General features: G+C 52.7%; 1 protein-coding gene across 1 annotated transcript in view; it reads left to right on the top strand.

Moving 5' to 3' along the window:
• The window catches only part of UNC80 (unc-80 homolog, NALCN channel complex subunit), a 135,365-nt gene that overhangs the window by 91,442 nt on the left and 18,431 nt on the right, over positions 1–25,492 (top strand). The window contains exons 44-58 of the mRNA XM_054177075.1: positions 749–1,017; positions 2,351–2,485; positions 3,310–3,448; positions 5,010–5,106; positions 5,810–5,980; positions 6,830–6,922; positions 8,547–8,582; positions 9,387–9,605; positions 11,032–11,232; positions 13,873–13,996; positions 17,660–17,785; positions 20,106–20,229; positions 20,959–21,165; positions 21,373–21,557; positions 23,623–23,788. Of these exons, the coding sequence (XP_054033050.1) occupies positions 749–1,017; positions 2,351–2,485; positions 3,310–3,448; positions 5,010–5,106; positions 5,810–5,980; positions 6,830–6,922; positions 8,547–8,582; positions 9,387–9,605; positions 11,032–11,232; positions 13,873–13,996; positions 17,660–17,785; positions 20,106–20,229; positions 20,959–21,165; positions 21,373–21,557; positions 23,623–23,788 (2,292 nt within the window). The remainder of the gene's footprint in view (positions 1–748; positions 1,018–2,350; positions 2,486–3,309; positions 3,449–5,009; positions 5,107–5,809; positions 5,981–6,829; positions 6,923–8,546; positions 8,583–9,386; positions 9,606–11,031; positions 11,233–13,872; positions 13,997–17,659; positions 17,786–20,105; positions 20,230–20,958; positions 21,166–21,372; positions 21,558–23,622; positions 23,789–25,492) is intronic.

Here is a 25,492-nt window from a genome sequence, read left to right as displayed (position 1 = left end):
AAGGTCTCCCTTGAGTCTCCTCTTCTCCAGGCTAAGCAACCCCAGCTCCCTCAGCCTCTCCTCACAGGGCTGTGTTCCAAGCCCCTCACCAACTTTGTTGCCCTTCTCTGGACACGCTCCAGCAAGTCAACATCCTTCAGAATGTTGTGAAGCTGGCTGCAGTGGTGTGGTGGTTTGAGCCTTAACTGGGGCTTAAAAGCTCAGATAGGGGCAAGGCTGAGAATCCCTCCCCCACTTCCCCCGCTCCTCTTCCCCAATAGAGAGAGGAAAAAAGGGAGGGGAGCAAACCCACCAAGAAATAACTTGGGTTCAGCTTGGAAGTAGAGGGGCAAAGAATTTTTCTTTAAACAGTATACCTATATATATATATTTATGTAACAATGACAGGCAGGGTTCCCAAGGGTAAGGAACAAGGAAAAGAAAGATGAGATACAGAACCAGTCCTTTGCAAAGTGTGGAAGCAGCAGGGAGGAGCACATGGCAGGGGAGCAGCAAGCCAGCAGCAACTCTCTTTGCCTCCCCATGAAGCAGAAGGAAGAGAGAGCAATGGCTGCAATGTCCTCCCTTTTATATCCCTGCTGGACAAGGGTGGTGGGGGAGTGGAAGAGACCAAGACAGTTTCCCAGGGGGGAAAACCCCCTCAAGGGAGGGCAAAAACTCTCACAAGCCCTCCCCCCCTGTTTTCAGGATGGGCATAGCCCGCCACAGGTGGACAGAGTTGATTGCTGTTGCCTCTTGCCCCCTGCAGCTGGGAAAGAGCTCTTTGGTCTGGACACACTTCAGAAGAGCTTGTGGATTAAGCTGCTGGAGGAGATGTTCCTGGGCATGCCCAGCGAGTTCCCCTGGGGGGACGAGATCATGCTCTTCTTGAACGTCTTCAACGGGGCCCTGATCCTGCACCCCGAGGACAGCGCCCTGCTGAGGCAGTACGCTGCCACCGTCATCAACACGGCTGTGCACTTCAACCACCTCTTCTCCCTCAGTGGCTACCAGTGGGTCCTTCCCAGCATGCTGCAGGTGAGCCATTGAGGGAAGACTTCCAAGGCAGCCCTTGGTTGTAGGAGCAGCTGTTTAGTGGCGGAACTGCAGAGGCCTGGGTGTGTGGGGGGTTGAAAATTCCACCCCCCAAGGTGAAACTGCCAGACCTCCTCAGCTGAAAGCAAATGCAGCTCTATTTACAAGCAAAACTGCAATCTAGAAGTTGCAGTGCACTGCATATGTACAGAGTGTACAATATTTACAGAATACAATCTCTCTGGCTGTGAAGAGTTTCTTCCTAACACCCAACCCAAACCTCCCCTGGTGCAGCTTGAGGCTGTGTCCTCTCCTTCTGTCGCAGGTTGCTTTGGAGAAGAGAGACCAACCCCCACCTGGCTACATATATATACAATTTATAAACCACACAACAAACCCCCTGAACAAAATCAGGGGGTTGCCAACAGCTTCCTCCTCTCCCCCCCGCCACACTCCCCTTGCCCCCTGTACACAGGACAAGAGGAAGCAGAGCAGAGAGCTGCTTTTAGTACTTGAGCACAGCCAAGGTCAGCAAAGCCAGCAGAAGCACCCAGCTAGAGGGAAGGAAGTCAAAAAGAGTTAGTTTACAAATCTAACTTTATGTTAAATATCATAGAATCATCAACCAGGCTGGAAAAGACCTATTGCCTAATACCTAGCACCTCCTGACTACTAAACCATGGCTCCAAGTGCCACATCCAAGCCTCTTATGAGGTGGTGGAGTCACTGTCCCTGTAGGTGTTCAAGAGGGGACTGGACGTGGCACTTGGTGCCATGGTTTAGTCATGAGGTTTAGTCATGGTTTAGTCATTGCCCTTCTCTGGACACATTCAAGTATCTCAATGTTCTTCTTCAATTGGGGGGCCCAGAACTGGACACAGGACTCAAGGTGTGGCCTAACCAGTGCTGAGCACAGGGCAGAATGACTTCCCTGCTCCTGCTGGACACAGTATTCGTGATCCATTCCAGGATGCTATTGGCCTTCTTGGCCACCTGGGCACACTGATGGCTCATGTTCAACTACTGTCCAGCAGTAACCCCAGGTCCCTTTCTGCCTGGCTGCTCTCCAGCCACTCTGTCCCCAGCCTGTAGGTCTGCATGGGGTGGTTGTGGCCAAGGTACAGCACCTGGCACTTGGAGTTGTTGAATGCCATCCTGTTGGACTGGGCCCCTCTGTCCAGCCTGTCAAGGTCCCCCTGCAGAGCCCTTCTATGCTCTAACAGATCAACACCTGTCCCCATCCTGGTGTCATCTGCAAACTTACTAGTGGTGGACTCAACAGATGAAAAGCCCTTCCCCTGGTGTGGCTCTTCCCTGTCCTTTTTCATCTCCTCAGGTGTATGCTGACTACGAGAGCAACCCCCAGCTACGCCAAGCCATCGAGTTTGCCTGCCGCCAGTTCTACGTCCTGCACCGCAAGCCCTTCATCCTGCAGCTGTTTGCAAGCGTGGCCCCTCTCCTGGAGTTCCCTGTGAGTGACAGCCCCTGCCTGGGCTCAGCCAGCCCCCAGCAGAGCTCACAGAGCTCACAGCTGGAGCAGCAGCGCAGGGCTTACTGAGCGCCTGCTTACCGCACCTGGGGCTTGTGGTGGGTTGAAGTTCAACCCCCAGTGTAAAATCGCCAGAGCAGCTCAGCAGAGAAGTGGCTTCAGCTCTGTTTACAAGCAAACTACAATCTAGAAGTAGGAGATGCAATGGATATGTACAAAATACCCAGTAGATATATTTGTAATGCATAAACAGCACAGAAATTCCTCAGACCCCTCCTGGACAGATCCAGGGGACCCTTTCACCTCCTCCCCAACACCCTCTCTGCTTCCCAGCACTTCACACAGCAGTCAAAGCAGAGATCCCCAGGCAGGGCCACAAGGAGAGAGAGAGAGAAGCTGCAAGCAGAAGGGACAGAAGAAGAAAAGAGAGCAAGAACTGTTTGTGCCTCTGCTCTAAATCCCCATTAGCAAGCCAATGAGTTCTATAGACCTTAGCATTATTTCCCTTTCCCATCCAATGGTAATATTATCTTCCTTTCAGCCTTTGCAGTCAGGATCTAGGCTAAAGTTCCCCCTTCCAACTGTAATGGCCAGCAAAAGGTGCAGTTTTCAGACCATACTTCCACTGCAGCATCAATCTGTTGAATCAGGCAAGAATCACTGTTTGGGTGCAGTGAGCTCTTGAACTCCCTGTGGGCCCTTTGTCATGAAAAGCCAAAATAAGGTCACCTGCCCTCCTCATAAAGGTTCCTGGGATGCACACAGGCCCTCAGCAAATCAACCACCGATGTCTGTTGTTGAAACAGGATGCTGCAAACAATGGAAGCAACAAAGGAGTGTCAGCTCAGTGCCTGTTTGACCTGCTGCAGTCCTTAGAGGGAGAGACTCCAGATATTTTGGACATCTTAGAGCTGGTGAAAGCAGAGAAGCCTCTCAAGTCACTAGGTAAAAGCAAAGCAACCTTTATTCTCCAACTCTGGTTTGCTCTTCATTGATTCAACAGGAATTTCATTGAACTAGAGAATTATAGAATTGGCAGGGTTGGAAGGGACCTCAAGGATCATTCCAACCCCCCTGCCATGGGCAGGGACACCTCACACTAGAGCAGCTTGCTCACAGCCACATCCAGCCTGGCCTGAAAAACCTCCAGGGATGAGGCTTCCACCACCTCCCTGGGCAACCTCTGCCAGTCTCTCACCACCCTCTGTGTCCAGTCCTATTCCAGGAAGGATCTGGAGGTGCTGGAAGGTGTCCAGAGAAGGGCCATGAGGATGAGCAGAGGGCTGGAGCTGCTCTGCTCTGGAGACAGACTGAGGGAATTGGGGTTGTTCAGTCTGGAGAAGAGAAGGCTCTGAGGAGATCTTCTTGTGGCCTTCCAGTATCTGAAGGGGGCTACAAGAAAGCTGGGGAGGGACATTTTAGGGTGTCAGGGAGTGATAGGACTGGGGGGGATGGAGCAGAACTAGAAATGGGTAGATTGAGATTGGATGTTAGGAAGAAGTTCTTCCCCATGAGGGTGGTGAGAGACTGGCAGAGGTTGCCCAGGGAGGTGGTGGCAGCCTTATCCCTGGAGGTTTTTGCAGCCAGGCTGGATGTGGCTGTGAGCAAGCTGCTGTAGTGTGAGGTGTCCCTGGCCATGGCAGGGGGGTTGGAGCTGGCTGAGCCTTGAGGTCCCTTCCAACCCTGACAGTTCTAAGTTTGCAAGCAAACTAAAATCTAGAAATATGAAATGCAATGAATATATCCAAGATATAAAATGGATGTGTTCTCTCTCTCTCTCTATATATATATATATATTTACAATTTATTAACAGCACAGAAACTCCTCAGACCCCCTCTGGACAGATCCAGGGGACTAGCAATAGCTCCCCCACCCTGTACAAAGGAAAGAGAGAGAAAGGAGAAAACAGAGTAGCTTGGTTGTTAGTTATACATAGAATACACCAGGTTGGAAGAGACCCTCAAGTTAGCCTCAATGCAGCCAGGGTCAGCACAGCCAAGCAAAGCCACCAGCTAGCATCAGCTAGAGCTAGAGCTGGGAAAAGGGAAAGAATGGTTCATGCAACTGACCTGATGCCAGTTAGCAGGCCAATGGAATTATTTAGGCCTTGTCATTATTTTCCTGTTGTTGCATCCAGTGCTAATTTATTTATGTTTCTACCACTTTCTACTCCAGATCTGTGGGAAATTTCCTAGGCATCAGCCTCAAACTGCCACAGTTACTGTGGGTGATGCTTGAAATGGAATTCCACTGGCAGCTGCAGGCTTTATGCTCAGCAATGACTTCTCCTGTGGAGAATTGTTGAGTTCCTGGGTGGCAGAGATCCAGGGGAGTGCAGCACGCTTCCTGCACAGAGACAGGAAAATCAAGAGCCTGTTGGGGGTGGTTAAGATGAGAAGCAAGGAATGGGGGAAGGAAAAAAACAATAGAGGGAGGAGTGTGCAGGTCCCTTTCATACTCAGTATGTCTGTGTGATGCTCTTCTCATATTGCTCTGCTCCCTCAGACTTCTGCTATGGGAATGAAGACCTGACCTTTTCCATCAGTGAAGCCATCAAGCTGTGTGTGACAGTGGTGGCCTATGCTCCTGAGTCATTCAGAAGGTGCTAATCTCTTTTCTTGGGGTGTGCAGACTCAGGAAGGGTGTGGAAGCGTGGGAAAGCAAGGCAGGGGACACACAGAAAGCAAGGCAGAGGACATATACATGGAAGCAGGGGACACAGAGATGCATTCCCAGCACAGGGCCTCTCTGTAAGGCCAAGCTTCTGCCCCTTGATAACTCCCCTGGGACACCAGCTCCAAGTTGTGCCAGCTGCTGGCTGGGTGGCAGCCTCAGCAGGAACACCTAAGCTGTATTTCCAAGTGGGGATCACACTGTGCCTTGGAGGGTTCTGTGGTCAGAAAAGCAATGGAGGGGGAACTGGATGGGGAGCAACAGACTGCTGGGGGGGGAAGTGGAAATTAGAGAGGGGCCATCAATTGCTAAAGCAAAAAGTCAGTTTCCAAGAGGGAGCCAGAAAAGGAAGGTTTTGGAAGAGAAAAGGAATGTCTGGCAATGGATGACATTGTTCAGAAGATACCCAGAAGTTCACATTGGTTTTGTTATTGTTGTCAAATCTAATTTCCCCCCTGAAGTCCCTGGTCCCAGAGTTTCTTTGGCCCAGGACTGCTTATCTGGTGAGAAGTGCTGATGTCCCAAGGCTGGGGACTGATCCAGAGGTCTTCAGACAGAAAGCTAACCCTCTGCCTCGTGTGAGTTTCAGGAGTGCCTGAATCCCACAGACTGAGTGTTGGACATTTTTCCAGCCTCCAGATGCTGATGGTGCTGGAAGCCCTGGTTCCCTGCTACCTGCAGAAACTGAAGAGACAAACCTCCCAGGCGGAGACTGTGACAGCAGCTCGTGAGGAGATTGCTTCCATGGCTGCCCTTGCCACCTCTTTGCAGGCCCTTCTGTACAGCGTGGAAGTCCTCACCAGGTAACCCACATGAGTGGCTGGTGGTTGGTGTGGGGAGAGGCAGTGCCCAGGAGCTCCTGGCACGCAGCTGAACATGAACACTGGCTGAGTTTTCAGATGAGCCAAGTTTCACAGAAGCATAGAATCACCCAGACTGGCAGGGACCTCCAAAGGTCATCCAGTCCAACCTTCTCTGCAGAAAGCAGAGGCATCCTCAACAGGATGTCCTTGCTTACTGCAGGAGAGTTGGACTAGATGACCTTTGGAGCTGCCAACCCAGACCACTCTGTGATTCTGTGATTCTATGGCTCTATGATCTTCAACTAGATCAGGTCACCCAGAGCCCTCTCCAGCCTCACCCTGAATATCTCCCTGGGCAACCTGTTCCAGTGTTCCACCACCCTCATGGTGCAGAACTTGTTCCTAACATCCAATCTAAATCTGCTCTGCTCTACTTTGAAGCCATTGCCCCTGGTCCTGTCCCTGCAGGCCTTTGCAAACAGTCTCTCTGCAGCCTTCTTGTAGCCCCCTTCAGGTCCTGGCAGGTTGCTCTGAGGTCTCCCTGGAGCCTTCTCTTCTCCAGGCTGAACACCCCCAGCTCCCTCAGCCTGTCCTCATGGCAGAGCTGCTCCAACCCCCTGACCATTTCTGTGACCCTCCTCTGGACCTTCTCCATCAGGTCCATGTCCTTCCTGTAGTGAGGGCTCCAGAGCTGGACATGGCACTCCACATGAGGTATTGCCAGAGCAGAGCAGGGGGACAGAATCCCCTCTCTCCACCTGCTGGTCACACTTCACCAGATCACAAGCAGGGTTTCAGTGCACTTGTCAGATTGAGTTCTTAGTCTGCTATTCACTTTCCCTTTGCCAGGCCTATGACAGCTCCACAGATGAGTCGATGTGACCAAGGTCATAAGGGCACCACCACAGCCAACCACACCATGTCATCAGGTGTGAACACCAGGTAAGCCCAGCAGGCAGGCACCACCACAGCCAACCACACCATGTCATCAGGTGTGAACACCAGGTAAGCCCAGCAGGCAGGCACCACCACAGCCAACCACACCATGTCATCAGGTGTGAACACCAGGTAAGCCCAGCAGGCAGGCACCACCACAGCCAACCACACCATGTCATCAGGTGTGAACACCCAGTAGGCTTCTGTCTTCCTCATTGTTCTGAGCAGTTCTGAGCACATGTTCCAGCATCTCAATATGTGTCTTAAACTGAGTGGCCCAGAGCTGGACACAGGACTAAAAGTGTGGCCTGACCCAGTTCTGGGGTCAGAGTGGATGGAAAGCAGCCAGGCAGAGAGGGACCTGAGGGTACTGGTTGATATTAGGCTGAACATGAGCCAGCAGTGTGCCCAGGTGGCCAAGAAGGCCAATGGCATCCTGGCCTGGATCAGGAATTGTGTGGCCAGCAGCAGCAGGGAAGTCATTGTGCCCTGTGCTCAGCACTGGTTAGGGCACACCTTGAGTCCTGTGTCCAGTTCTGGGCTCCTCAGGTTAGGAAAGATGTTGAGATGCTGGAAGGTGTCCAGAGAAGGGCAACAAAGCTGGGGAGGGGTCTGGAACACAAGCCCTGTGAGGAGAGGCTGAGGGAGCTGGGGGTGTTACACTTTTGACTTTCAACCCCAGATCTGAGAAGCAGATGAAGCCTTTTGTGCTCAAGAAGTGAAAAAGAGAGAGAATAGTTCATGCAGCTAACTTTGATCCCAGTCTGCAAGTGACTGCAATGATACAGGCATGTCTGTGTTGTTATTCTGCATCCAGTGGTGATCTCTTATTTACCCTTTTCCTATTTTCTACTCAAAGTCTCTGGAATTTGCCTAGGCATCAGCCTAACACAGCCCACAGCAGGTCTGTGCACAGCCAGCAGTCTCATGCCATACCATGGGCTGGATAGGGCTGTAAATCAGGAGCAGCCTCTGGCAGGAGATGCCTTCCAAGTGATGCCCTTTCTCCTTTGTTGCACTGAAGGGAGCCTGAAATCACCCTCTGCAGGGATCATCAGAAAGCTGTCACATCAATTGTGTGCACACATCTTGGTTGGTAACTCCTGGGATCAGTCTGCTCTTCTTCAAGACTGATTCAGGCACGGTGGGTGACACAGTTTTGACTTTCAACCCCAGCTCTGAGAAGCAGATGAAGCCTCTTGGGCTCAAGTCTGAAGTGGATCTGTGCCATTGTTGTAGTTTAAGCTTTTCCTGGAGTCCAGAAGCCCAAATGGAACAGATTTAGATTTCCTCCCCTTCTCCCTTTTCCCTGTGGGGTGAAAGCAAATTAGGCAGGAGAATGGAGAGGTGAAATGGTCTGGAATTGGCTGGGGAGTAAAAAAGGTTTGGAAGTGAAAAAGGTAAATTGAGTAACAGGGAAAGTTACAAAGGTATAAGGAAAAGGGTAAATGGAAAAAATCTAATCAGTGTGGCCACTAACTACCTGTATCCATTGTTCCAGTGACACAGGTACTGTCCTGCCCATGGTGAATACACCTCTGGCCTAGAGCAGTGCCACCTTCTTTCAGAAGGACACAGTTCTGGCTCTACTAAGTTGCTGTTTCTGACCACACTGTTTCTGTTTCTCCAGGTATCCAGAGCAAGGAGCCAAGCTACACTTCATCAGGTACAGTAAAATATTTGCCCAGTCTTCCCTGGCATGCCATTAACTGTTCACAGGAACAGAGGATCTTAGGGGTTGGAAGAGACCTCTGAAGATCTTCCAGTCCAAACCCCCCCTGCCAGAGCAGGACCATAGAATCCAGCACAGGGCACACAGGAACACATCCAGACAGGGCTGGAAAGGCTCCAGAGAAGGAGACTCCACAACCTCTCTGGGCAGCCTGCTCCAGGGCTCTGGGAGCCTCACAGTGAAGAAGTTCTTCCTCATGTTGAGGTGGAACCTCCTGCATTGTAGTTTCCATCCCTTGCCTCTTGGCCTATCACAGGGGCACAAATGAGAGGAGCCTATCCCCTCCCTCCTGACCCCCAGCCCTCAGATATTGATAGACACTGATCAGATCCCCTCTCAGTCTTCTCTCCACACCAAACAGCCCCAGGGCTCTCAGCCTCTCCTCACCAGGCAGGGCTCCAGTCCCTTCAGCATCCTTGCAGCCCTCCCTTGGACTCTCTCCAGCAGATCCCTCTATTATTATTTATTAATAAACTATTATTATTATTATTATTATTATTATTATTATTATTATTATTATTATTATTATTATTATTAGTTTATTATTTGTTTATTATTATTTACTGTTATTATTATTATTACTATTGCTATTAATAGTAATTGATGATGATGATGATGATTATTATTATTATTACAGTTACAACTATGTTTTCCATTGCATGGAAAGGAGAGGTTGCTATCATCTGTCTCTGCTGGCCCACTGCCTATTCCTACTTCTCCTCTTGTGCTGTCCTCCAGGGAGAACCTCCACTTGCTGGAGGAGGGCCAGGGTCTGCCCCGAGAGGAGCTGGACGAGCGAATTGCCAGAGAGGAGTTCAGGAGGCCACGAGAGTCACTGCTGAATATCTGCACAGAGTTTTACAAGCACTGTGGTCCCAGGCTGAAGATTTTGCAGAACCTGGCTGGTGAGCCCCGAGTGACTTCTCTGGAGCTTCTGGATGTGAAGTCCCACATGAGGTATTCCACAGGCATTCTACTTTTACTTGTTGTGATGGGTTAACGCTCATCCTGGAAGCAGGGTGGGGAGGGCTTGCAGGTGCTTTGCCTTCCCTGCAGGGTGTTTTCCCTCTGGGAAACTGAGTCTGTTCCAATCCCCCTCCCTGCCCAGCTTGGGTATAAAAGGGAGGACACTGCAGCCATTAGTTGTCTTCTTGGCTTCTGCCTTCCCTGGATGAGAGCTACTTCAGCTGCCTTCCTGTGCTTCAGCTGCCTTCTCCCTGCTGCCTCTGTGCCTCTTCAGAGAGAGACTGGTTTTGTATTCCTGTTTTTTTTCCCCACCCATCCATCCAAAAAAAGCTGCAGTGAGGAGCAGAGCAAACAAGGCTGCTTCTGCAGGGCAAGGGATGGGGAAGGTCCCTAGCTGCCTAGACAGGACCTTCACCCCCTCCTGGGCCATTCTGCATCAGAACTAGCTGCTAATTAGGCAGAAAGGCAGAGCAACTACTGCACTGTATTGCAGAAATGCCTGGAGTATGGGGAAGGATAAGGGGAGGAAGCATTTCCCCCCAGCACCTCAGCCTGTGGCACAGCAGGTGCACAAAGTCTGCTGTCAAGGTGCAGCACTGAGCCCAGCCTGCTGGCTGGGTGCTCTCTGCAAGCCATTGCCCCTGGTAGCAGCCTGGAAGAAGTTGAGGGTAGGGCCAATGAAGCACATCCTGATTCTGTCCTCTGTGTTTGCTGTTCATGGTAGGCACCAGCAATGAGCCTCACAGCAAAGGCTGTGGCACATGGGCAGAGAGCTTGGCAGCTCGAGCAGAGAGAGGAGGCAAAGAGCAAGGGCAACTTGTTTACAGGTTGGGGTAATACTTACAAATTTCTTGAGGCTGGATTTGGCCAATGGGCACTCTCATAAACAGCAAGCTTTAGCCTGTAGACAACATGGAGCTAGAATGATGCCCATACCTGGTAGTAGCAGGAGCATCCCATGCCATGGGTGCATTCAGTTGTTTGTGCTGCCTGACTGATGCCTTGGCCTTTGTTCCCCTCAGGAAAGGAGGCTCATGGTCAACCTCCCATCCACCAGGACCCCCAGGTCCCTTTCCCTTTCACTGCTCCCCAGCAGCTCAGTCCCCAACCTCTCCTGCTCCATGAGGTTGTTCTTTTCCAGGTGCAAGACTCTCCCCTTGCCCTTGCTGAATTCCATTCCATTTCTCCCTGCCCAGCTCTCAGCCTGTCCAGGTCTGGCTGCATGGCAGCACAACCCTCCTGTGTCCTCCACTGCTCCCAGTTTGGCATCCTCAGCAGACTTGCTGGCAGTGCCCTCTGTGCCCTCACCTTGCCTCTTGCTTCTTTTCACGAGGCTGCCAAATGCTTGGCTACGAGTTCCCCGGCGTGGGTGGGGAAGCTGTGCTTGATGTTGCCCTTTCTCCCCCCCCGGTTTCAGGCTGGCAGAGATCGCCCACTCCCTGCTGAAGCTGGCCCCTTACGACACGCAGACGATGGAGAGCCGCGGGCTGCGGCGCTACGTCATGGAGATGCTGCCCATCACCGACTGGACGGCCGAGGCGGTGCGGCCCGCCCTCATCCTCATCCTGAAGAGGCTGGACCGTATGTTCAATAAAATTCACAAGATGCCTACTCTGAGGTGAGCAAGGTAGAGGTGGCAGCCCCCCTGGGGTCCGTTTCTGATGTGCAGCACTGTGGGTATGTCACCTGGCGCGGGCTGTCGTGTCGCAGTGCACCTGTAGAGCCTCTCGTCAGAGAAGGAGAAGATGTGGTTTTGATCTCTGTAAGTGTGCCTTTGTCTTGGTGTTTCTTATTGGTGTGTCTTCTGGTAGCGAGGGAAGAACAGCAGGCAGAACTTCCACAGCCCTCATTTTCCCTGCTCAGGGATAAGTCATCCTGTTTGCCCCCTCACACTACCCCCTTTAGATATTTTAGCTGTGGAAACTGTTGCTGTTTGTTAACGGATAGCTGGGCTGCAGTAAGAGCATTTCCAGCATGTACATTTCTCCTGCTTCAGAGTAAGTCCTCCTGTTTGCCCCCTCACACTACCCTAAGCTATTTTAGCTGTAGAAATCGATGCTGTTTGTTAATGGATAGCTAGGCTGCAGTAAGAGCATTTCTGGCATGTAAATTTTTCTTGCTTCAGAGTAAGTCTTCCTGTTTGCAGCCTCTCACAACACCCTCTTTAGTTATCTTAGCTGTCAGCTGAGGAAATTGGTGCTGGTTGTTAATGGATGGCTAGACTGCAGTAAGAGCATTGCTAGCATGTAAATACTGTTATGTTCTCTGCAAAGTCAGAAGCAGTCTGGAGCTGTGTGGTGGTTTCTGAGTGCTCCCTAGTAAAGGGAACAGAGCTGCATGTGTCTAGGCAGTGGCATCACGTAGTGGCATTAAGGTACAGGCTTCTGCAGCTTCAAGAAGTAATCAGGATGGAGCATCCCTGCCTGAGGCAGTGACACAAAGCCAGTCTGCTTGGTATAAAATCTCTGAGCCCTGTGGCTTTTCCAGCCTGTGCAGATCTTTCCATCAAAAGTCACAAGAGTCATTGGTCTGTCAGCCTCCCTCATGGGCTGCTGGAATCAGTCACTTGCTTGGCAGTCTCAGCTGGGAAGCCAAATGATGTTACAGAACATCAGTGTTTAGGAATCATACACAGAACTTTAGGTCCCAGTGGGGATCATCTGCAGGCAGCTGAGGGGGAGGAAATAACAGGGGGGTGATCTATTCTTTCTGGCACCACTATCTGTCACTTTCCTTTGGCTGACAATCTGCCCTCATAGGGAATTTAAGGGCAGACATATCAATGCTTTACTCCTTCCTGCTAGTTTGATTCTTTGCTGTGCCTTGCCTTCTCTCTCATTCCTTCTTTTCTTGCTCATACTTCCTTCTGCCTTATCACAGAGGCAGCTTAGGAGTCTTCCTGCAGCTCTTTCCTCTTTGTATGAATAGTCATAAGTTTAAATTCCCATCATACTCTCTGTCTGTGCCTTTACCTGTGCCTGCCTAAAATTACTCTTCTCTACACAACTGGACAGAGACAGCAAAGCCCCTGGACTCAATGCAGCAACCACATTTAAGCATCATGGGGCCAAGAGGTCTCTTGGAGCTGGTGGGTGCCTGACCTCAAGAGCCAAAGATGAAGTGTGTGGTGCTCTGCATAAGAACTTCTGTAGTGAACACCTGATCCCTCACGTGCCTGTAAGTGCACTGAGGACCTTGGCTAGGAGAGTATGGAGCTAACAAGTTACACAGCCCTGGTCTTTGTCCCAGTAAGGGCACAGTCAGCTGTTGGCTGGAGAACTAGACTCAGAGAATCACAATCAACCAGGTTGGAAGAGACCTCCAAGATCATGAAGTCGAATCTATCACCCAACCCTAACTAATCAACTGGACCATGGCACTAAGTGCCTCATCCAGGCTTTTCTTAAACACCTCCAGGGACACTGACCTCACCACCTCCCTGGGCAGCACATCCCAATGGCCAATCTCTCTTGCTGGGAAGAACTTTTTTCAGGCCCAGAGATGAAGGGTGGGAATCACTGATGTCACCTGTGCTGTGCCTGCTTATCATTAGGAGTAACCCCACTCTGTAGCAAGCCCTAAAAGCTGTTTCGGTGGGGGGAAAAAACAAACAACCAAAAACACCCCACACCTGAAAAGTGTCAGGAAGGAAAGATCCTGGAATGAAGGACCTCAGTGTTGGTATGGAATGAACCAGCCCTGCTGCACAGGGCGAGGGAGGTGAGGATCGCACCGCTGGCCCAGTTTGTGCATAGGGCAGGCTGTGTCTGGCAGTCACCCTGGCACCGCAGACCGGACCGATAAAGCAGCTTACAGAGGTCTTTGGTCTGACACAAGAGCTAGAGGAGTCTCTCTCGTTGGGAGCAGACCTTTGCCGTACGCAGGCACACCTGAGGCAGCCGTCTGGTGTCTCCCTTACACTCAGCATCTCTCGGGGAGCGACGCAGGGCTCGTCCCCCTCTGCTGCTGCCGGGGCTGCCGCCGCCGGGGCTGCTGCAGCGTGGCCAGGGCATCTCCCTCCCCAGCTCCGTTCCTCGTCTCTCAAACTCCCGTGTGCTCTGTGGCTCCTCCGTGCTTCCCTGCGATGCGCGGGGACCCCCTCCGCTCGCTGTGTCGCGCACTCCGTGCCCGTCCCGGCCGCCGTGGCTGTCTGCAGCGTCTCTCCGTGGGCGTCACTGTGTGTGGGTCGCCGTGTTTGGGAGCGTCCGGTGCGGGGCAGGAGGGCCCGCGGCTAACGGCTCCTCCTGTTGTGTTGCAGGCGCCAGGTTGAGTGGGAGCCTGCCAGCAGTTTGATTGAAGGGGTTTGTTTGACACTTCAGAGGCAGCCAATCATATCCTTCCTGCCTCACCTTAGGTCTCTGATCAATGTCTGTGTCAATCTGGTGAGTAGCCCAGCGGCGACCCCCGCCACCCCCCCGCCCACCCCGACCTTCGCCAAACCTCCTCCCCCCTGCCGCCGACTCAAAAGACACAATTCGTCCCCAGTCCTGCCGTTGCACCGGTCCCCCTCCCGCCTTGCAAGGGGACTTCGCAAGTGGCACTAGAGACGAGCGAGGTTCATGTTTGAAGTGGTGCATGGGGAGAGGCAGGGGCCGGTGGCGGCGGCCAGCAGCCCTTTATCTCCGTTGCTTCCCACGCACCACTTTGAACATCCACCTATGCCAGACTGAGCTGAGAGTTGAGGGCTGCAAGTTGGAGAGTGGGGTGGTGGAGACTGCACACACCTGGTATAGACGGGGAGAGGGTGGCACTGGGGGTACCTACCGTCCCCAGCGGGCAACCGCCCCGATGGGCCTGCCAGAGGCCGCCGGGTGCCGGCTAGTCAGAAGGGTTTACATGGGTGGATTCACTCCACTGTTTGCAATGTCCCTGGCTTGACCTGGCACAGGTTTGCACTGTACAATGTTCAGATCCCACTCTGGGTAGAATTTGTGCTCCCAAGTGTGTTGAAGCAGAGGCGTGATAGGGATGGAGTCTGCATGGTGGTTCAGGGAGAGGCTGTGGGGTTTGTGCAGCTCTTGCACTGGGGACAAGTCACTTGATACCTCTGCTACTACCCCCACTTGGACAAGCATACAATCACAGAATCAGAGAATCACAGAGTCAGAGAACCACAGAATCACAGAATGGTCCAGGCTGGAAGGGACCTCCACAGGTCATCCAGTCCAACCTCCCCACAGTCAGCAGGGACATCCCCAACCAGATCAGGTTGCCCAGGGCCTTGACCACCTCCCTGGGCAACCTGTTCGACCACCCATGCATGCTTCCATGCTCTTCCATGCTCCATGAAGTGGGACAGGCTGCACTGGCATGCTTATTCTTACTGGGCTGTATAACATTTTTCTCCTCAGAACATAAATAATGTCACTTTTCCTGGCAGTTAAAATAAACTCTCAGGGCTCAGCAGTGCTCTCAGAGGGTTTAAGAATAATGATTGGCAGCTAAAATGCAGTACCTGTTTTTGCCGAGTTCCTGTCACAGAGTCACAGACTGTTAGGGGTTGGAAGGGACCTGGAAATCTCATCCAGTCCAACCCCCTGCCAGAGCAGCATCACCTAGAGCAGGTCACACAGGAACACATCCAGGTGGGGTTTGAAGATCTCCCGAGAGGGAGACTCCACAACCCCCCCTGGGCAGCCTGCTCCAGGGTTCTGTCACCCTCACAGGGGAAAAAATTCTTCCTCCTGTTTCCATGGAACTTCCTCTGCCTCAGCTTCCACCACTGCCCCTGGTGCTGGCATTGGGCATCACCCAGCACTCCAGCCTCTGGGCACTCACCCTGCACATCTTTATGAACAGCACTGAGGTCACCCCTTAGTCTCCTTTTCTCCAAGCTTAAGAACCCCAGCTCCCTCAGGCTCTCCTCCAGTCTGTCCTTCAAGTCCATTCAGCACTCATCACCTGAAGGGCAGTGAAGCTCTGTTAAGACTTCTTCCTCTTTCAAAGAGAGGCAGCTCCTCAGAGGTAGTCAAATACAGGCCCTCAGACTACTTAGGGTTTCTGCATGAGAAGATGGCTGTGAGTTAGCTCAAACACAAAGGTAGAATGGGTTTGTAGCTTGGCAATCAGGCATAGCAGAGTGAACCACATCAGCAAGCTCTCCAAAGGGTCTGCATGAAGAATCAGCCCAGTGCTCTAAAAACAGCAGAGAGCTCTGCAGTGCTGAAGTGCAGGCAACAGTGCTCGCATTCAGATGGCTGGGAACACCAGAAAGAGCTACCAGGAGAAGAGGTCCTCTTGCTGTCAAGAGTTCTTCTGTCTTTAAATGACAGAACTGTGACCTGTGGGAGCAGCCCTGACTGCGTGCTGTATCAGGCAGCCCAAAAAGAGATCAGCCAGGAGGGCTGGGAACTGTCTGAATGATAATGCACAGTGATACAAAGAAAGGGCTCTGCCTCTTCCCCTTCTGAACTGTCCTTTGCTTTTCTGACAGCAAACCTTTACTGACTTTTCCCACAGGTTCAGTTTGGGGGGAAAGAATAGAAATAGTCCATTCATCCCCTGTAAGCTTAGGCATCTGCCAGGCAGAATCATAGAATGGGCTGGGCTGGGAGGGACCTCCCAAGCTCATCCAGTCCAACCTCCCCACAGTCAGCTGGGACATCCCCAACTACATCAGGTTGCCCAGAGCCATCTCCAGCCTCACCTTGAATATCTCCAGGGATGGAGCCTCAACCACCTCCCTGGGCAACCTCTTCCAGGGTTCCACCACCCTCATGGTGCAGAACTTCTTCCTAACATCCAATCTAAATCTGCTCTGCTCCAGTCTGAAGCCATTGCCCCTGGTCCTATCACTGCAGACCCCCACAAACAGACCTCTCCCAGGCCCCCCTCAGGTACTGGAAGGCTGCCTCCAGGTCTCCTTGGAGCCTTCTTCCCTCTATGCTGAATGTCCCCAGCACCCTCAGCCTGTCCTCATAGCTCAGAGTCTTTGCAGGTCTCCCAGTTCCTGTCATCTGGGTCAGCCTAGTCACAGAGAGAAGCAGGTATATTGTGATTTAACTCCCCCAGAGGAACACATCCAGACCAATTCAGACAACTCTCCCCTGACAGTGCTGCTATTTCAAGAAGTTGCAGACAACCAGGTCACACGCAGCTGGCCCTGCTTCAGACATCTGGGGGTCAGGTGAGATGACTCCTCCTTAGAGTCAGAATCATAGAATCACAGAAGTGTCAGGGTTGGAAGGGACCTCAAGGATCAGCCAGTTCCAACCCCCCTGCCATGGCCAGGGACACCTCACACCACAGCAGCTTGCTCACAGCCACATCCAGCCTGGCTGCAAACACCTCCAGGGATGAGGCTTCCACCACCTCCCTGGGCAACCTCTGCCAGTCTCTCACCACCCTCATGAGGAAGAACTTCTTCCTGACATCCAATCTCAATCTACCCACTTCTAGTTCTGTTCCATTCCCCCTGACACCCTACCAGCTTTCCTGTAGCTCCCTTCAGATACTGGAAGGCCACAAGAAGGTCTCCTCGGAGCCTTCTCTTCTCCAGACTGAACAACCCCAACTCTCTCAGCTTGTCTCCATAGGAGTTCCTAGCCTGTCTTTGAGGGGAATCTGAACATTGTACAAAACCTGGCTTGGGTCAGACTTAGGACATTATTTTTCAAGTAGCTGAGCAAGGGAAGGGCAAAGGCCCCCAGTGTCAATGCAGACTGTTTGCTTTGATGCCACATTTTTGCCTGTCACAGTGGTTACATGGCATATCCTCCAACTCTAGCTGTTCCACCGGTCCAGTGCTGGTCATTCAGGGCTGGTACCAGGTACATTTCTCAATGTACCAGGTTCCCTGTGCTCTCCTCCCATCCTTGCTGGTTCCCTCTTCTCCCTTCCCTTTCCCTGCTAGAACTCCCCCGCCTCCTCCTCCTCCTCACTGGCCCCAGCTCCTGCAAGGACCACTGCAGGGGGCTGGTTCTCCTAGACCCACCCCCAGCTCAGTGCTGGATGGAAGACACCTCCATTTCACTGCCGTTGGAGGATATGGCATGGATGAAACTGTAAGTAGTCAGCTGTGGTGATGTGCTCTGTTTGTATTGCAGGTGATGGGAGTGGTAGGACCCTCCAGTGTGGCTGACGGATTACCCCTTCTTCATCTCAGCCCTTATCTCTCGCCACCTCTGCCTTTCAGCACAGCTGTTGTCCGGCTTGTAGCATTGCAGATACAGGTGTGTCTGCCCTGGCCTGTGGCCAGGCCTGCTAGAGCTTCTGCTTCAGGCACCAGCTCATGGGTGCTCTGTTTTCTTTCTGCAAAAGCTGGGCAAAAACTGTGGAACACACACCCCAAAAATGAAAGAGAAGCGGCACGCAAAGGCTCCTGCCTCTTGGAAGGCATGAGCCGAGCTCAGGATTCCCCTGGTGGGGCCACAGCAAGCATCCATCAGCTTAACACTGCTGTTGAGGTCCTAAGAGTTCAGCTGATTGATGCTGTTCAAGGCTCTGACAAGCAATTTAGGCTTCTCTGCAGGAGTTAGTGCAAGCCTCCTGACACAGGGAGATGGATCCTGGCTCGAGTCACGTCCACGCAACCCTACCTCTCTTCCTGGGCAACTGAGAGTTGTTTCTGCTCTTCTGCTCTTCCCTGAGCTGGTCACACAGTGTGCCAGCTCCTAAAAGAAAGGCAACCTGGCTTTTCAGCTGCTGACTCAGTAGCATTCTTGTTGGCCAGGATAGAAAACCAGAAAGCCATCCTGGACTTGTGGGAGAATTTCATCACTACTGCCTTCTCATAGCACTGCCACGACTGCTGCAGAGCCTTTTTGTCTCTGTATCCCTTTTCATCACTACTGGCATAAAACTGTAGAGGACAGTGACCAAAGAAGGGACTCATTTCCTGATCTAGTTCCAACTTGCATTCCACAAGATGCATTGGCACATCCAGTTGAATGTTTCAGCAGCTATTTCTGGGCAGCTGGGGCAGCTGGGGAAGTAAGGCTGACAGCAGGGCCCCAAGCAGAATGCTGTCCCTCAGAGCATGGGGCACAAAAGGACTTTGTAGTACCAATTGACACAGGAGGAGGACAGGTTTCTTCCTGTTCTGAGGTAATGGGTCTTTCATGAAAAGCACATAAAAAAAGGTCCACTATCCCCTTCTGTGAAATCTTTCCTCTTTTTCAAACCAGATACCAAACCAACCTTATTTTTTTTTAAAGTATCAGGAGTTTTTACTTTTGTTATCCTCTTGTCCCTGCTAGAACCACAGAATTGTCAGGGTTGGAAGGGACCTCAAGGATCAGCCAGTTCCACCCCCCCTGTCATGGCCAGGGACACCTCACACTGCAGCAGGTTGCTCACAGCCACATCCAGCCTGGCTGCAAACACCTCCAGGGATGAGGCTTCCACCACCTCCCTGGGCAACCTCTGCCAGTCTCTCACCACCCTCATGGGGAACAACTTCTTCCTGACATCCAATCTCAATCTACCCATTGCTAGTTCTGCTCCATTCCCCCCAGTCCTATCACTCCCTGACACCCTCAAAAGTCCCTCCCCAGCTTTCCTGTAGCCCCCTTCAGATACTGGAATGCCACAAGAAGGTCTCCTCAGAGCCTTCTCTTCTCCAGACTGAACAACCCCAACTCTCTCAGTCTGTCCTTACAGCAGAGCAGCTCCAGCCCTCTGCTCATCCTCGTGGCCCTTCTCTGGACATGTTCACTCATTTGTGGTCTTTAAATGAAATGAAAACTAAACCTGCAGAAAAAACAAACCCAAGCCACATGAGCAGTCAGAATGCTTCTCGTAGGATGTGAAACAGAAGTATTTCACACCCCATCAGAAAACATCATGTGCAATTTCTTAGCCTAGGCCTGCAAGCTGGAGGGGTAGGAAAGCATTGCACTGCTAAGCCCTGTAGCACCTGGGAGGCTGTAAGTGAGCAGAGGCATTTTGTTACTTCCTCTAGGGCATGATGAAAGACCTTTTCAGTTCAGGCTGGACTGTGTGTCAGTAAAGGTGCACTGTGTTGGTGTTTTTCTGGAGGTCATTCTTTGTGTTGGCACGGATGCTTGGGCAGCAGGAAGTGAGGCAGAACAAAGATGTGTACTTGGGAATAGCAGCAGGATATGGTTTTAGGATCTGTTTTAGAATATGTCTTAGACTATGGTATTTGTGCACTTTCCTCTGTTCCTTTCTTTCCCCCCACTCCCCATAGTCTGGGTCAGATCCTGATGCCAGTCACAGCAGTGCAGAGTTTAGGACTCACACTCAGCTGACTCCTGTAGGATCCATCTGATTTTGTTAATATCTGTGAGGTAGGAACCTGGGCTTCTTCCATCTTGGCTACGATGACACCTGTGGTACTACTCTGTGTAAGTCAGTTCACTCCTGACCAAGTGGTGCCAGGGCTTCCAGTTCAGTCGGGTCATCAGTGCTGGCGGTGTGTGACTGTGTGGCACAGGGGATGGCCTGGGGCATGGCTGCTCCCTGCAGTGACTTGTGTGGGTGATCTGCTGCTGAAACCATTTAATCCTTTCTTATTATTGCTGCACACAGGCTTTGAAAGAAGATTTCCCCTTAAGCCATGTCGTCTCCCCATTCACCAATCAGGAAAGAAGGGAAGGAATGCTTTTAAACCTACTGATTCCATTTGTGCTCACAGTAGGATCTGGAAGAAAAGGTCTGACTAATTTAACAGAAAGAATTTTTTTCTCCCCCTTTGCTGACAAAGTGATGTTTGCACTTTCCCTGCCCTCTGTTGGTTTGTTTGTTTGTTTGTTTTACTCCTTCATTTGGTTTTCTGTCCCTGGCAGTCTGTCAGCTAAGAGCCCTGTGGGTCCGAGACTGAAAAGAGCCCCGCGGGGAGAAGTTGCTGTTGTTGTTGTTGCTGTTTCTTCTCTTTGTTTCAGCTGTGAGTGGTTCTTGAGTCAGGTCTCACACAGATGTGCTCCTTCTTTCGAAACCCAAGTGCATGGCAAGACAAATCTGTCCTAGCAGAAGCCACAGAGGGGAGCAGAGGTCGCAAGAATTGCGTGCCCCTGTGGCTCACAGTCTGGCACAAGCCCTGCTCCTTGCTTTCTTCTGTAGAGGATGATTGCTGATGAATCCCTAAAGGAAAGCAAAGAGTGAAGGGAGAGGGGGGTGTCAGATCACGGGGCTGCTGCAGGGGACGATTCTTTGTGCCGTGGAGGCCTGTGCTTGTGTGTGTTTGTATTGGTGCTAAAATAAACTCTGCCTTTGCTTGCAGGAGGAGAAGCAGCATAACCAGGTGTGGGGGACCAAGTTGTGGCTTAGGGGACATTTGAGATTGCAGCCCGTTGTGGAACTGAACAGGGTCTGGATCTTTTGGGTGTCTTTGATGGGCTGCCGCCTGATCTTTCTCTCTCTCTCCCCTCCCAACACGTCTCAGACAGCCCTTGGCTGGAGCAGCCTGAGGTCCTGCTGCTGCTCCAGACTGTTATCAATATCCTCCTGCCACCTCGCATCATCAGCACTTCCCGCAGCAAGAACTTTATGCTGGAGAGCTCCCCTGCCCACAGCTCCACCCCAGGGGACGCGGGGAAGGACCTGCGGCGGGAAGGGCTGGCAGAGTCCACCAGCCAGGCTGCATACCTGGGTGAGTGATGGCTCTGATGGATCAGAGGATGTTAGGGGTTGCAAGGGACCTTCAAAGATCTTTGAGTCCAACCCCTCTGACAGAGCAGGACCATAAAATCTGCACAGGTTGCACAGGAACACATCCAGATGGGTCCCTCAATGCCTGTAAGGGACTCTGGGAAGGTCTCTGACTGCTGTTTGCCGCTGTGTGTTGTCCCCCCTGCAGCCCTGAAGGTGATCCTCGTTTGCTTTGAGCGCCAGCTGGACAGCCAGTGGTACTGGCTGAGCCTGCAGGTGAAGGAGATGGCGCTGCGCAAGGTGGGGGGCTTGGCCCTCTGGGACTTCCTCGACTTCATCGTCCGCACGCGCATCCCCATCTTCGTGCTGCTGCGGCCCTTCATCCAGTGCAAGGTAACCCTGCCCTTGCCTCCTGAGAGCTCACTCCCTGAAGGCCAGGGATCACAGCATCAGGGGATGTCAGGGCTTGGAAGCAACCTCTGGAGCTTCATTGAGTCCAACCCCCCTGCCAGAGCAGGACCAGAGAATCCAGCACAGGTCGCACAGGAACACATCCAGACAGGGCTGGAAAGGCTCCAGAGAAGGAGACTCCACAACCTCTCTGGACAGCCTGCTCCAGGGCTCTGGGACCCGCACAGTGAGGTAGAACTTCCTGTGCTGTAGTTTACATCCACTGCCCCTTGACCTATCACTGGGCACAAGTGAGCAGAGGATGGAGTCATAGAATCAATGAATGGTCTGGGCTGGAAGGGACCTCCAAGGCTCATCCAGTGCAAGCCCCTCTGCAGTCAGCAGGGACATCCCCACCTAGACCAAGTTGCCCACAGCCCTGTCCACCCTCACCTTGAATATCTCCAGGCATGGAGCCCCAAACACTTCCCTGGGAAACCTGTTCCATGGTGCAGAACTTGTTCCTAACATCCAATCTAAATCTGCTCTGCTCTACTTTGAAGCCATTGCCCCTGGTCCTGTCCCTGCAGGCCTTTGCAAACAGACCCTCTGCAGCCTTCTTGTAGCCCCTTTCAGGTCCTGGCAGGTTGCTCTTAGGTCTCCCTGGAGCTTTCTCCAGGCTCCCTCAGCCTGTCCTCATTGCAGAGCTGCTCCAACCCCCTGATCATTTTTATCGCCCTCCTCAGGACCTGCTCCATCAGGTCCATGTCCTTCCTGTGTTGAGGGCTTCAGAGCTGTCCACAGCACTACAGGTGAGGTCTCCTAAGAGCAGAGTCAAAGCCTCCTGCCTACACAGAGGACAGTCTGCTGGCTGCAGGCTGGTGCTGGCCTGGAAGCTTGTCCCCATTGCCTGGCCACGGCTTGCCTGAAGTGCTACGGTGCCTGCGGTGCTACGGTGCCTGCGGTGCTACGGTGTCTGCAGTGCTGTGGTGCCTGCAGCGCTGTGGTGCCTGCAGCACTATGGTGTCTGCAGCGCTATGGTGTCTGCAGCGCTATGGTGTCTGCAGCGCTATGGTGTCTGCAGCGCTATGGTGCCTGCAGCGCTATGGTGTCTGCAGCGCTAGGGTGTCTGCAGCGCTATGGTGTCTGCAGCGCTATGGTGTCTGCAGCGCTGTGGTGCCTGCAGCGCTGTGGTGTCTGCAGCGCTATGGTGTCTGCAGCGCTATGGTGTCTGCAGCGCTATGGTGTCTGCAGCGCTATGGTGCCTGCAGCGCTGTGGTGCCTGCAGCACTATGGTGTCTGCAGCGCTATGGTGTCTGCAGCGCTATGGTGTCTGCAGCGCTATGGTGTCTGCAGCGCTATGGTGTCTGCAGCGCTAGGGTGTCTGCAGCGCTATGGTGTCTGCAGCGCTATGGTGTCTGCAGCGCTGTGGTGCCTGCAGCGCTGTGGTGTCTGCAGCGCTATGGTGTCTGCAGCGCTATGGTGTCTGCAGCGCTATGGTGTCTGCAGCGCTATGGTGCCTGCAGCGCTGTGGTGCCTGCAGCACTATGGTGTCTGCAGCGCTATGGTGTCTGCAGCGCTATGGTGTCTGCAGCGCTATGGTGTCTGCAGCGCTGTGGTGCCTGCAGCACTATGGTGTCTGCAGCGCTATGGTGTCTGCAGCGCTGTGGTGCCTGCAGCACTATGGTGTCTGCAGCGCTATGGTGTCTGCAGCGCTATGGTGTCTGCAGCGCTATGGTGTCTGCAGCGCTATGGTGCCTGCAGCGCTATGGTGCCTGCAGCGCTATGGTGTCTGCAGCGCTATGGTGCCTGCAGCGCTATGGTGCCTGCAGCGCTATGGTGCCTGCAGCGCTATGGTGTCTGCAGCGCTATGGTGTCTGCAGCGCTATGGTGCCTGCAGCGCTATGGTGTCTGCAGCGCTATGGTGTCTGCAGCGCTATGGTGCCTGCAGCGCTGTGGTGCCTGCAGCGCTAGGGTGTCTGCAGCGCTAGGGTGTCTGCAGTGCTAGGGTGCCTGCAGTTCTGCAGGGCTACAGTGTCTGCAGAGCTAGAGTGTCCCTGCTTTGCAGCTGCTGGCCCAGCCAGCTGAGAACCACGAGGAGCTGACGGCCCGGCAGCACATTTCGGACCAGCTGGAGCGCCGCTTCATCCCGCGCCCGCTCTGCAAGAGCTCCCTCATTGCCGAGTTCAACAACGAGCTCAAGATCCTGAAGGAGGCGGTGCACAGCGGCTCGGGTAAGACCCCTGGCCCAGCAGCCCAACCTGGCCAGCTGCCTCGCTGTGGTGGGTTGAAATTACACACACACACACACACACTCCCCAACATAAATCTGCCATTCCAGCTCAGTTGGAAGCAAATGGTGCTGTGTTTAGAAGCAAAACTCTAAGCTACAGTATGGAATGCAATGAATAGGTACAAAACAGACATTGGAACAGGTTGCCCGGGGAGGTGGTGGAAGCCTCATCCCTGGAGGTTTCAAAGGCCAGGCTGGATGTGGCTCTGAGCAACCTGATCTACTGTGAGGTGTCCCTGCCCATGGCAGGGGGTTGGAACTGGATGATCCTTGAGGTCCCTTCCAACCCTGACAAAGTCTATGATGCTGTGATTCTACATGTGCATGTATTTACAATTTATGAACAGCACAAGAACCCCCCTGGACAAAACCAGGGGAGGCAGCAACAGCTTCCCCTTCCCTCTACTCCCTGTACACAAGGGACAAGGGAAAGAGCAGAGAGTTGTTTGGTACACTTATCCACCACAAAGAACAGAGCCAAGGGCAGTCAAAAGCCAGCAAAAGCACAAGTCAGTATCTCTGAGCAAGCTGCTTTGGTGTGAGGGGTCCCTGCCCATGGCAGGGGGTTGGGACTGGATGATCCTTGAAGTCCCTTCCGACCCTGACAATTTGATGATTTTATGATTCTTGATCCCTTTTTGACTTTCTTGCCCTGTGAGGGGCAGAGAAGCATCCCCAAACTGACAGTGTAGGGCATAGTCTCTGGCAGGAGGGGGCACTTGTGTCCCGCAGCAGCCAGCCCTGTTGCCGCAAGATGGCAGCCGCTGCCTGTGCACGGCCAGAGGCTTGAGGAGCTTTGCTCTTTAGCGAAGAAAACAAAGTCAAATGAAAAATGCCTCAGCCTTTTTCCCTTGGTAATAACTTGCCTTGCTCCCAAACATGGAAACTGATCTGGAAAACATGCTTTTAAGGTGAGGTGAGCAGACCAGACTGCAGAAGCAGTCTTACGAAGAGTGACCGAAGGAGTATGGCTGGAAAGGTGCTGGCAGAAAGGGACCAGCAGGTTCTAATGGACAAGCAGCTGAAGAGGAGCCAGCAGTGTGCCCAGGTGGACAAGAAAGCCAATGGCATCTTGGCTGGGATTACAAATGCTGTCTCCAGCAGGAGCAGGGAGGGGATTGTCCTCTGGTACACACCTCGAGTGTAGTGTCCAGTTTTGGGCACCTCAATACAGGAGAGATGTGGAGGCTGTGTGGCTCCAAGAAGGGACTCATGCATGCTTGGTTTCACAGTACCACAGTACATTAGAGGTTGGAAGGGACCTCCAGAGATCATCCAGTCCACCCCCCCTGCCAGAGCAGCATCACCCAGGGCAGTCTGCACAGGAATGCATCCAGGTGGGGTTTGGAAAGTCTCCAGAGAAGGAGATTCCACAACCTCTCTGGGCAGCCTGCTCCAGGCCTCTGTCACCCTCACTGCTAAGAAGTTTCTTCTCATGTTGAGCTGAAATCTATATTCAAGCTTGAACCTGTTGTTTCTTGTCTTATTGCTGTGCAGCACCCAAAAGAGCTTGGCCCCCTCCACTTGACCCCCAGCCCTCAGCTATTGATTGACATTGATCAGTTCCCCTCTCAGCCTTCTCTTCTCCAGACTCAACAGCCCCAGGGCTCTCAGTCTCTCTTCACAGGGGAGATGCTCAAGTCCC

This window comes from Dryobates pubescens, chromosome 37 (genome assembly GCF_014839835.1).
Source record: "Dryobates pubescens isolate bDryPub1 chromosome 37, bDryPub1.pri, whole genome shotgun sequence".
Taxonomy (NCBI): domain Eukaryota; kingdom Metazoa; phylum Chordata; class Aves; order Piciformes; family Picidae; genus Dryobates; species Dryobates pubescens.
This window is presented reverse-complemented; position numbering and strand designations above follow the sequence as displayed.